General features: G+C 48.7%; 1 protein-coding gene across 2 annotated transcripts in view; it reads left to right on the top strand.

Moving 5' to 3' along the window:
• PIP5K1A (phosphatidylinositol-4-phosphate 5-kinase type 1 alpha) overlaps positions 1–13,028 on the top strand; it is a 750,147-nt gene that overhangs the window by 378,134 nt on the left and 358,985 nt on the right. For both annotated transcript variants that reach the window (XM_069650241.1, XM_069650243.1), the window contains exon 4: positions 7,989–8,119. In XM_069650241.1, coding sequence (XP_069506342.1) covers positions 7,989–8,119 — 131 coding nt within the window. The remainder of the gene's footprint in view (positions 1–7,988; positions 8,120–13,028) is intronic.

Raw genomic sequence — 13,028 nt, forward strand, 5'->3', positions numbered from 1 at the left:
GTCCATTTGGTGCCCAGGGCGAAACACTATGAATGCACTCCCACTGCACTGCACCATGCGCGCCTCTCCCACTGCACCATGCGCGCCTTTCCCACTGCACTGCGCACCTCTCCCACTGCACCGCGCGCGCACCTCTCCCACTGCACCACGCGCGCCACTCCCAAACTACATTGTTCAGCAACTCCCACCCAAAGTCAGACCTTCATACAAAGAATGCATTGCCATTTGCAATGGTGGGCCACTTTTTCAATGGTACCCAAGACAATTGTATGCCCCAGTCCCACTTAGGCTGCAGATAATGAGGACTAGGCGCACCAAGAGACCATGAATATGGCACAGGATGCAATATATATACAACCAACAAAGAACACAAGATGCTGAAGGGTTTTGGAGGCAACTTAAGCCAAAAGGGCTGAACCCAATAAACAATCACTTTAAAATTATTTCAATGGGAATCAAGTTTATGCTTTGATACAGTAAAATCCGACTTGTTAGGATACATGGACCCGGATTATTTATTCATGCAGTGTTTGTCGGGTACCTGTAGATTTATGTATGCAATGTTTGTCAGATGCAGATATCCCACAAACATTGCATAAATAAATACATTATCCTTGTTCATGTACCAGACAAACATTGCATAAATAAATAAACCGGGTCGTGGCTTAAAGAATATTTATTCAGCAACCATGGTCAAAATTATCAGCATAATGAAGTAACTCAGCAGTGCCATGGAAGTGGTTTAAAGTGTAATTGATATCAAGTTTGGCAAAGAAGCAGCATGAAAGAAATAGTGCCGCTTTAAACTATTGTTTTGACCATTTTCTGGGCTTGCGGGGACGCACCATGGGCCGAAACGGGTCTCCGTTTGTACCGTGTCGGGGCCCATGGTGCGTCCCTGCAAGGCACGCCCACTCCCCACTGCATCTCCCCTCCCATCACGATGCCAGCAAGAAACCATACAGTGATTAATGGCCCACTATTAGCAGTTTCCTGCTGGCATTGTGATGGGAGGGGCTGCTCTTAGCTGCAGGGGGACCTTAAGTGTTTTCATCGTTGTGCATATATCGCCCCCCATCCCCCTGCGTGAAAGTGGTCAGAGTGAGCCTCTGACTCATGTAATGTCAGGGCAGCACCTGACACGCAGAACTTTTGCCACGGAAATGCACCGCCCCACAAACTGGGGAGTTTGATCCCCTCCAGAGGCTCCAGGGACTGGGACAATTGCCCCCCCCCCTGGGGCTATTGCACCCCAGGCAGCTGCCTGCCTCGCCTGGGCCAAGAAACGGGCCTGACCATGATAATGTGCATAATTTGCTTGTCCTCGCACTACGAAAACAAGCTCTACCTGTGCTATCTGACCTATCTCATAGACAAACTCTAGCAGGCTCATAGTACTGCCTCCTGATTCCATGCACTTTGTTCCCAGGGACTACATCACCCCATACCTGCCTACATTTGAACATTAAAAAGTCTGAGATTTAAGTCCCGCCCATAGCCAAACAAGACCACGCCCAATTGTACAAGGCTCTGCCCACATGTCAAAAAGGTAAACTCAGTGGTTGTATAGAAACATGTTTGCTGTATTAGAAACCATATTTCTGTTATAATCTATGCAGCGCACAGCTGCCTCCCCAAAAGAAAGTTATTTTCCTATGTTGCACTAAATGCATGCTTTTATTTCCTTAAACTATATTATTGTGTGATCAGCTATGTGCACAAAACTGCACTAAATTAAACTGTGCCCTCAAACGCTTTTACCATTTTTGGTGTGCCTTTTGCATTTGGAAACCTTACACTACTCCACACACAAGCAGAACCACAACAAAAACACACACGCTGCAAGCAGGAGCAGCACATCAACAGCACTGAAACAGGCAGCCATGTGTGGGAACCTCCCAAGGTGGGGGCCAGGCATTTGCTCTCCAAGGCATGTCTACTGATTAAGGTTCAGCCGTAGTTTGTTTCATTTTTGGAACCACTATGACTGCTGAGGCAAACGGACTGGTGTAAAGCGAATCGAAGCTACAAAAGGCCTCCCTGGGTTCCTGGTTCTTAATTGTGTCTACCTGAAGTGAATTACATTAGTATATTTGGCACGTAAAATGACCAATACTTTTTTTTTTAAGGGGTATGCAGTGTTTGTCACTGCACTTGCAGCATTTCACTTTTAATTTTTTTTTGGTGCGTAGAGTTTTTTTACTGGATGTGGTTCAAGCGGGATAGTTTAGTTATGGGGTCACGCCTCGTTTTCTTTGTTGTGTCCTTAGCTGGCACCCGTTTTCCATGTGAATGGACAGCTAATCACTGGGCATTGTGTCTGGCAGCTGCTTTTAATCACAGGAGCCCCAGCTGACAATGAACGCTGTCAGGTTGTTCCTGAGGGCTCCGCAGCCCGCCCACATCGTTGTGTGGGCAGACCGCCGTTGCGGTCTTATTTCCCCTGAGAAGGGGAAGTGACGTTGGGCTAGGGAGGGGGCTGGGGGAATGTTGGGTCAGTTCCTGTGCGACCCTGAATAAAGAGGTTGCATGAAGCCTGGCTCCCGTGTGACATTTTTTCGTGACGGTTTACGGGGCCCGCGCAAAACCGTACAATTGGCGACGAGGGGTACATCGTACCCACTCGCATCCACAGGAGGCCCGCAGGCGAGCGGGTGCAGCGCATCGGCGCACCTCCGCTCTGAAGGCCCGGGGGTGCCACGGAGGTCCGCGGTCGAGCGGCGTGGCGCGTCGGCGCTCCTCACGGGCACGGGAACCCGCCAGATCAGCCGCAGGCACGGAGTGCCGGGAAAGGAAGCGGCCCGTCACAAGCACCATGTGGACGCGTTTGCGCTCTAAGAGGCGAACGCGGCGGACCCGCCGGCAGGTGCGGACGCTGGTCCCCGCCCCCCCCTCGCAACCTGCAGTCGGCGGAAGGCCCCCACGAAGTGCCAGGAACCCAGGGGGCAGCACAAAAGGACACACAACAGCCCGTGAAGAGGCTGCACACCACCAACGTGCTGAGGGCCACTGCACAGCACGTCAAGAGTCTGCAAAGGCGCGCCTGGCATCCACCGGAGCACTACAGCCACAGCGGACATGTCAGCCCCAGCAAAACCCTGTAGCCTCCTCATCTGACGGATCTGGAGCCGTGGCTGATGGCCCCAAACAGGCACCAGCATCAGGTACCGCCGCACAAAACTTACCCTTACCGGGCCCATTCGATGTCAGGGACACATCCAACCTAGGACCCAGATGGGTCATATGGCTCAGGGATTTTCAATTTTACACGGGGGCAATCGGCTTAACCGATGACGCGATGCTTAAAAACACCCTATTCATGACAGTAGGCCCCGCTGTCAGGGACATCGCAGGCGAACTGATGAACGTAGACACGGTCACCTATGGAGAACTGCATGGGAAACTATCTGAATACTTCACGCCCCATACAAACATTGACTACGAGCGCCATGTCTTTCATACTACTAGACAGAAAAAAGGAGAGTCCCTCGATAACTTTGTGATGCGCCTACGCATCAAGCTAAAGTACTGTGAATTCCATAAGTACTCAAATGATGAGGCACTAAGATCCCAAGTCATAGCCGGCTGCATCTTGCAGCCTTTCAGGAAGCAGCTGCTCCAGAAACAAAGGTCCCTCGAGGAAATCCTCGCACTTGCCAGGATGGAAGCCGCAGTGGAGTCGCAGCTCGACAGCCTAGGCAAGGTCACCATTCAACACCCGACACCGAATGCAGATGCGATCAACAGACTATATACTGCGCCCTCACCGGGAGGGAAAGGAACAGACGCCACGTGCTACAGATGCGGGTTCGAGTATCCACATGTGGGTGACTGCCCAGCAGTAGGACAAAAGTGCGCCGCCTGTGGCGGAATGGACCACTACAGAGCTGTCTGCAAGAATCCGCCGGGACAGGGACCCAGCAGACCGAGACACCAGGAGAGAAGGAGAAGCTCGCGACATAGCCCACCTGCAGGCAGAGGAGGAAAAGAAGAACAGACGGGACCCCGGAGAGAAGAAAAACCTCGAAGGAGCTCCTACGTCAGAGACGACAGAAGGCCATCTGACGGATCAAGACGATCACAAAGAAGACGTTTCGTCCGATACATTGAGATGAGATCCCCGTCAGGCAGCAAATCTCAGTCGTCAGAGGATGATCAACGGAAAAAAGGGAACGTGTGGGCACTCAACAACGCTACAGCCACCCAACACAGTCCGACGCTCCTTTTACAAGTCAACAACACACCTCTGGAGTTCCTCATAGATACAGGGGCGACAGTCAACATAATAAGTGAACAGGCGTACAACTCACTCAACAACCCCCCTAAGATCCGAAAGGCGTCAGTGGACATATACCCTTATGGAGCTACAACCCCGCTCCCATGCAAAGGAACAATATCAGCATGGTGCGTGCACAAATCGCACGCGGCGAAGATCACGCTACACATCCTGAAGACGGAAGCCAACAGCGGGTGCATCCTCAGCTTTAAGACAGCCGTCGAGATGGGTCTGGTGCACATACTGTATCAGCTTATGGCCCATAAATACTTCGCCAGACCGGACGCCATCGAACAGACATTCCCCAATCTGTTCAAAGGCCTAGGAAAACTGAAACATCGAAAGGTACAGCTGCACATAAACCTGGGGATACCGCCTGTCGCACAGCACTATAGGGGCATTCCGATAAACATACAACACCAGGTCGAAGAGGAGCTAGACAAGCTAATCAAGCTCAACGTCATTGAACCAGTCTCAGGGCCCACCCCATGGGTGTCCCCCATCGTTCCCGTCCCCAAAAAGTCACCGGACGGATCGATACGCCTGTGTGTCGACATGAGGAGAGCCAACGTGGCCATTGAGAGGGAAAGGCATCAGGCGCCCAGGATCACTGACATGATACAACTCCTCCATGGGGCACAGGTTTTCTCTAAATTGGACCTCACGAAAGGTTATCATCAAATTGAGATCGATCCCGAATCCAGGTACATCACAACATTCGTCACACACCTGGGTCTATTCCAGTATAAAAGGCTTAGCTTCGGGATATCCTCCGCAGCTGAAATCTTCCAAGAGGAAATACACTGAGTCATCAGACGCGTGCCCAACTGCTTGAATTACACGGATGACGTCCTCGTATTTGGAAAAACTAAGGAAGAGCACGACACAGCTCTGCACAGAGTGTGCTCTGCACTGCAAGAGGCCGGACTAACGCTCAACAAGGCCAAATGCGAGTTCAGGAAAGGCTCACTGAGGTTCTTCGGCCATATATTCTCGGACAAAGGAATGCGACCAGACCCGGAGAAAGTTGCGGCGCTCAACTCAGCCGCACCCCCGACGAACACGACGGAGCTTCGCTCCTTCCTGGGACTGGCCAGTTATTGCTCCAGATACCTAAAGGACTACGCAACCATCAGCAACCCGCTGCGCCTCTTACCGTGCAAAGATCAACCCTACACATGGTCCACAGACTGCCAAAAAGCGTTTGAGGCGATACGAGATGCCATTTCAAGGGCAGAGGACATGGCTTACTATGACGCCAAAAGGCACACCGAGGTGATCGTGGACGCCAGCCCCGTCGGTCTAGGTGCCATATTAACACAAATTGACCCACTGGAACCCGCAAAAATATACATAGTCGCATACGCCAGCAGGAGCCTAACCCCGACAGAACAAGCCTACTCCCAGGCCGAAAAGGAGAGCCTAGCAGTGGTATGGGCATGCGAGTACTTCCACCTGTTCGTGTATGGCAAGGAGTTCACCATCATCACGGACCATCAGGCACTGCTTACAATCTACGGAGACCCCAAGTCAAGGATGCCGCCAAGAATAGCCCGATGGGATCTGCGATTGCAGGACTACAAGTTCATCATCAAACATCGGCCTGGAAAAGAAGACAATCCAGCGGATTATCTGTCGCGCCACCCGACTGGCCCCGCCAACTCCCAACCGTCCATCGCCGACGAATATCTCAATTATGTGGTCCACCACTTGCAACCGCTACCAGTGGGGTGGGCAGACATCATAGCACACTCAGAACAAGACCCTGCTCTACGAATCTTACAACACTGCATACAGGAAGACAGAAGAGCACACATGCGTCAACAGGCGCAGCACGAATCGGAGGAGATCCAAGAGGATATCAAACTAATAGACCATGTCCGGGACAAACTCTCCATTGTTGACGATCATGTAATATTAAAAGGATGCAAAGTACTCCTCCCAAAGTCACTGCGCACCAGAACAATCCAGGTAGCGCATGAAAGCCACCGAGGAGTGGTTGCCACCAAGAGACTACTAAGGGAAAAAGTGTGGTTCCCCAAGCTTGACCCGATGGTGGAGGAAATTATAGGACAATGCACGACGTGTGCACAGGTAGCACCGCCTCCGCACCCAAACCCACTCCACATGTCGCCACTACCGAAACACGTATGGGAAGAACTGGCGGTGGACTTCTTTGGACCGCTCCGAAATGGCACCTATGTATTAGTGCTAATAGATGAACACTCCAGATTCCCGGACGCACAAATTGTGGACAGCAGTTTCATCCCGGTACTGGACCGCATGTTGTCCACATATGGAATACCCAGGATCATAAAATCCGACAACGGAGCGCCGTTCATGAGCACAGACTTCGAGAACTTTGCGAGGTATATGGGCTTCCACCATCGGAAGATAACTCCGAGATGGCCACAGGCCAACGGGATCGTCGAGAGGTTCATGGCCAACATCAAAAGAACCCCGCTAATAGCGACCATCCTCCATAAACCATTCAAACAAGCACTCTATCAGTTCCTCAGGGACTATCGTCACACCCCCCATAGCACGACGGGCATATGCCCAGCCGACTTGATGTTCCGCAGACCAGTCCAGACACGGTTGCCGGAAGACACACACGCAGCAGAGGCCACGCCCCTGGAACAGGAGGCCAGACACAAGGACGTCACAGCTAAAGCCAAAATGAAGGACAACGCCGATTACAAAAGAAACACACTGGAGTCGAACGTGGAACTGGGAAACCAAGTGTGGTTGCGGCAACCTAAGCAACGAAAGGAGGATGCCACGTTTGCACCGGAACCGCTGACAGTCACGCACAAGAAAGGGACGATGATCACGGCCCAGAGAACCAACCAGTCCTCCGTCACTCGAAATGTGTCGTACTTCAAACCCAAGAGGTATTACATGGAGGACGTACAGGACAGAGAAGCAGACAGTGCGGACGATCACTGTCAGGACAGCTATTATGTGGAGGAGAGCGAGACCTCAGAAGGTGAGGACATCTCGTCACCCCAGGGCCTGGCCGAACAGACACCTGGTCACAGTGGTCGACCCCAGAGAAGCTGCTTCAAGCCACACAGACTCATAGAAGAAATGGAGTAAGGAGGAGAGAGCAACTCGGTTGCTAAAAAGGGGGGAGATGTCAGGTTGTTCCTGAGGGCTCCGCAGCCCGCCCACATCGTTGTGTGGGCAGACCGCCGTTGCGATCTTAGTTACCCTGAGAAGGGGAAGTGACGTTGGGCTAGGGAGGGGGCTGGGGAAATGTTGGGTCAGTTCCTGTGCGACCCTGAATAAAGAGGATGCATGAAGCCCGGCTCCCGTGTGACATTTATTTGTGACGGTTTACGGGGCCCGCGCAAAACCGTACAAACGCGAAAGGCCTGCAGACTGGGTCTGTGGCGAAAACCCTGAGACTCCACGCTCTTTCCCGAGACCCGGAGAAGAGCGTGAAAACCCTGAGTCTCCTGGATAAAGCCGGAGGTTAGGCAGGTGTGCATCACCCATGCTCAGTAGATCTGCATTAGCTTCCATATCAGATGCTGAGTCCCAGACAAGATCCTCTGCATCACCCACTCTGCGCAGTGGAGAGGACCAGATTTCCTTCAAATCAACCAATCCACTTGTTGAAAGGGCACTTGCTTGCTTGGTTTTTAACATAGTTCCTTTGCTGGGTAATAAATTCTTCACTAGAACATGTTTTTCTTTTCTTTTTCAGACTACATCCTCTGCTTTAAAAGGTGCCATTCAGCTAGGAATCACTCACACAGTTGGCAGCCTGAGCACAAAACCGGAACGCGATGTCCTTATGCAAGATTTCTACGTAGTGGAAAGCATTTTCTTTCCAGGGTTGGTATCCACCTTTTTATATACATTTTCTGATTTGATTTGTACAAGTTGTGAATAAACTTTAGCAGAATGATTTGTTTGAAAGCACACATTTCACATGTCAGTTCTGCTATGCAAGTACCTATCAGTTTACAGCACTTCAAAAATGACACAATCATCACTACTCTTACTGTCAAATGAGACGATAAAATTACTTCAATTAAAGTAATTTGGAGGATGCACGTCCTAAGAGGAGTGCTGTTCCAATTCCCTGTTGGGGATGCCGGAAAAAGTCAAGCAAAGACATTCTAGCTCATTCTGGAGAAGGGATCGGCTTGTAATGTTGATTTTAAGGCTGTGAAAGATGAGAAGGACAGGGCTAGAAAGCAATGTAGTGTATATTGGGTTTTCAAGCACAAATGTTCCCATAGATCAGCCAGTATTGACTGGTGAAAGATGTGGCAACACTGAATGACCCATCATCCTGCCATCAATCAGTTTACTCTGCAACCAAAGTGCTTTATTCTAGGCATGTACATACGCCGAGCACTCCAAGATGTAAAATACACAGCTGTTCTGTTCCTGCCTGATCAGGAAAACATGAGCTGTATATGTATTACATGAAATGTATTTATTTATTTTTAGTTTATTTGTAAAGCGCAACCAGGCCCAAAGGCATCCGGACGCATAATCTTGCATAACACAGTTAGTTACAAGTCATTGGAGGTGATCTAACTCCACCTGTTTACAGAGTGATACAGATGTGAGCTGGAATCGCGATAAAACACCATAAATTCAATACAGTACAGTAATATACAGTGAGCCAAAGCGGCTGTGAGTCTTTGGTCATCAGGCCCTATACTCGGTACGTCACATTCTGTGTGAAGAGCCATGCTTTAGTTTTATTCTTGAAGGCTTGGAAGGAAGGCTCAGCACTAATGGAGATAGGAAGGGAGTTCCAAAGCTTCGTGGCCAGGACAGGGAATCTCACGCCCCCAGCTTTTTGAAGTTTGAATCTGGGCAGGGAGAGGCTGTATTTGGGCAGTTCTCATGGGACGTGTGGAAAGTGAGGCGGCTGGATAGGTAGGAAGAGGCCTTGTTAGCTAAGCACTTGTGCGTCAAGGCAAGGGTTTTCAGAGATATTCTGTTTTACTGGGAACTGCAATAGTCAATCTTGGACATAAGTGTTCTAGCCAAAGTGATACACTTAGGGGAATTTAGAAAAGGCCTGCAGGCCGTAATGAGTTTGCAGGTTTAGGCCGCTGCCGACCTCACTGCGTTAATTTGTCTGTTCATCAAAAGAGCATAGTCAAGATAGACACCTAATGTTTTAGTGTCCTTAGAGACATTGGCGTCAATGGTGAAGGACTTAAAGGCATGGTCTAGTTTATTAAGACGTTGAGTTGAGCCTAGTATTAGGAACTCCGTCTTGTCATCATTGAGGCAAAGTTCATGTTGTGCCATCAAAGCCTGAATGACCAAGTAGACGTCATTCAAGGATTTGGTGTCAGTTGTGTGATCACTTTGAATAGGGATGAGTATCTGGTGTCATCAGCATAATTAGTGTAAGAGACACCCAGGTAGTCAAGAACATCAGAGAGGTTTGGTGAGCACACTGTAAAGAGTAGGCGACACACAAGAAACTTGAGGAACGCTGCAGTGAATGGGAGCGGGGTCCGCAGAGGCTGTAGGGGAAAATACCTGCATGGATCAATTGCTTAGAAAGGAGCTGATCCACACAGTGGCAGAGTCAGAGAAGTAGGTGGTGGATTTGAGATGCTGGCATAGGATTTGGTGGTTGACCAGATCAAACGCAGCAGAAAGATCGAGAAGTAACAGCAGAGCTAATTTCCAATTATCTTTTAATACCTCAGTTTGAGTTTTGAGATCGATCAGGGCAGTTTCAGTCCCATGTCTCGGGCGGAAACCTGATTGTCTCAGATCGAGGAGATTGCTGGTTTCAAGATAGTCTTGGATCTGCAGGTAGGCTGCGCACTCTAATATTATGAGCAAGAAAGGGACAGTAGTGATAGGTCTAAAGTTAGTTTGTATATTTGGGTCAAGAGATGGTTTTTTAAGCAAAGGGATCACCGGGGCGTCCTTGAGATTGTCTGGGACTATACCAGTTTTGAAGGATGAGTTCATAAAGGCCGTGATGAAAGGGGCTAGGTCGTGAGAGGCTTCCTTGATAGTGGCAGGGCAAGAATCACCTTGACAATTAGAAGGTTTAAGTTTGTTCATAATTCCTTCTACTTCAACAGTAGTGAGTGGGGAGAAGGAGAGAGGTTTCAAATTCGTTTTGGCCTGGAAGGTAGCACTCATAGGAGTGGTCTGAGGTTTATCAGTCTGTAGAGAGTTTAGTTTCCCTTTAATTTTAGATTGGAGGGATGTAATTTTGTCCAGGAGCGCTGTCTGTATGTTAGTGCACCAATTGCTGTCTTTAATGCAGGTGTCTGGGGGCAATGCAGGTGGCTCAAGTTCCTTTTAGAATTTTGAATAATTCTTTGGTATTTGATTGTGCTTGCGTAGTGCGATTATTATAAGACTTTTATTTTTTTGCCTGGAAGATTGCTTCTTTATAGTTGCGGGAGGCTAAGGTGAGACCATCCTTGTGGACATCGGAAGGATGACTTTTCCTTCGGGTTTTCATTCTGTGTTTAGCTTTGCGAAGCACTCTTAACTGTAGTGTGTACCACAAATTGAGGTGCGCATGTGGTTTAGGTTTCCTGAGTTTAGTGGGGGCGATGGAATTTAAAGCTGTAAGCACAACGTGGTTATAGGTGTCCACTAAGATAGGGGGATCAGAGCAGGAATCTGTAATATTAATAGTAGGAAGAATGAGAGGGAGTAACGTATCCTTTGTCCCTTTTGTTTCTGGTAGGGATGGCAGGCGCAATAGATGGCGCAGGTGGAAGAGCTGCTTCAATGTTGAAAGTAATACTATGGTGATCCGACCATGCTCAAGGAGAATTGGATAGTCAGCTGATGTTGCAGTTGGCGTTGGCTAACCAGTCAAGAGACCTCCCTTTGGCGTGGGTGGGTTCTTGGATGTGATGGGTGAATCCTAGATCAGTTAAGGTGTTAGCAAAGTCTATTGCAGTAGGGTCATTGGGATCTTGATGGCCCAAGTTAAGGTCCCCAAGGAGGATGATTGGCTTTGTAAAGTAATACGGAAGCAATATCGTCCACAAAGGATGTCGCAGGGCCTGGTGGTATGTAGATAAGGTGTAAAGTAGCCATTTGGTTAGCGGATAGTGGTTACTTGACCGAAAGTAGCTCGGCCGATTCAGTGTTTACGCTGGGTAAGGCTCTCAGGCTGAGTGAGTTTTTATGGATAAGACAACTCCTCCCCCTCTAGTGTTGCGGTCGCATCTGGTAATGGAGTAATCTATGGGTATCGCCAGAGAGAGTGCAGGTCCGGAGGCAGCGTGTAGCAATAAAGTCAAGCTCTTGTGTCTTGATAAGGTCAGCAATATCCAATACATGGGCTGAAGGGGACCTAGCGTTGACCATAGCGCCCTTGATCTGTGTCTTTGCCTGGTAGGAGAGGGGTAGTATGAGCAGACAGAGTTGGTGTAGTGGGAACCTGGTAGATGGGGCTAGGCGTAGGACATTTAGACCATGAGCAAGGTTTCTTGGTGCAATCTAGTTCCTAGTCTCTTGTTTCTAATGTGGAGTGAGCAAGGTTGGTTAGGTGTAGGTTTCTTAGTGAAATGATCCAACCATAGAGCAGGGGCATTAAGGTATATGTTGGTAGGACCAGTGCTATAAAATGGCAAGTTATCGCACAGCACGGGGTGTCCCATGGTATCGTTGTGCAGTGACACAATCTGGTTAGGTGGTTGGTTCGCTATAGGCCTATGTGTAGGAACCATTGTCAATACGAGAGGAGTAATAGCTACGAATAAGATAGAGATTTGAAGTTGGGTTGCAAGGGTAGGTGCCCACAGGGAGTAAGTTAAGACAAGTAGGAATGGCATTTGCGTAGGGTAAGCTCGGGTGCAAAGGAACATGATGATCTATAACAGTGGCACAGTTATGAATGGGGACCTAGAACGTTAGTCTGCTAGATAATGTAGTTCCCGAGAGATGCATTAATTGAAGCATGTAATAGGTTCACAAAATTATATATGTGTAAGTACAATTCTGGGAGGCATCTAGGTCAATTGTTGCAGTGAGAGGCAAGGCAAAAGCCCGGAAGATAGGGCACCTTCCAGTCTATTTGACAAGTAGTGCTGTTAGACCAGCGGGTACAATCAAACACTGGACCGTTAGGCACAGATAATGACAATTAGCAGTGAAGGTGATGCAGGTGGATAACCCGCGACCGAGAACAAATGGGCGCAGTTAAAGTGGTTGGAAAGGCGCCAGCTAATGGTGAAATGTCACTTATTAAGCACAAGCATACATCTTTAATAAGGAATCACAGCGCTGAACTAGTGGGCACAGAGCAGCACAATCCTAAAAGCTGACAGAAACCCTCCAACGACAACCCAGAAAGACCCTGGTCAAGCTGAAAACAGGAAGGTTTGTCTAGGGGTGGTGCCTTTATGTAGTCATACAAGCATTGTGTCTATTATTTATGGGCTGTATAACGCCAACCCAACCATTTGCTATTTGCTTACTGTCCTTTGATGTTTGACTATAATGAGATCATTAAAGTTGTCAGTCCTATAGACTTCAGTTTCCATCTATTACATATATTGCTAATTCTTGATGTAGAGAAAACCACAACCAGCTGATAACATCCAGACCCTCTGAAACAGGTTTAAAACAAATCAAGAACATATTTGCAGAAACTGAATTGTCAGTAGTGTTTGATGTGTGTCTGAAAGTCACAGGCATATAGGAATGTTTTTAGTTTTGTATTTTTAACTCCAGAAAAATATTTTGGAAATCCATGAGCTTCTGAAATACTGGAAAATTTGCA

Source organism: Ambystoma mexicanum, chromosome 1p, assembly GCF_040938575.1.
Source record: "Ambystoma mexicanum isolate Mex_15411 chromosome 1p, UKY_AmexF1_1, whole genome shotgun sequence".
NCBI classification, from domain to species: domain Eukaryota; kingdom Metazoa; phylum Chordata; class Amphibia; order Caudata; family Ambystomatidae; genus Ambystoma; species Ambystoma mexicanum.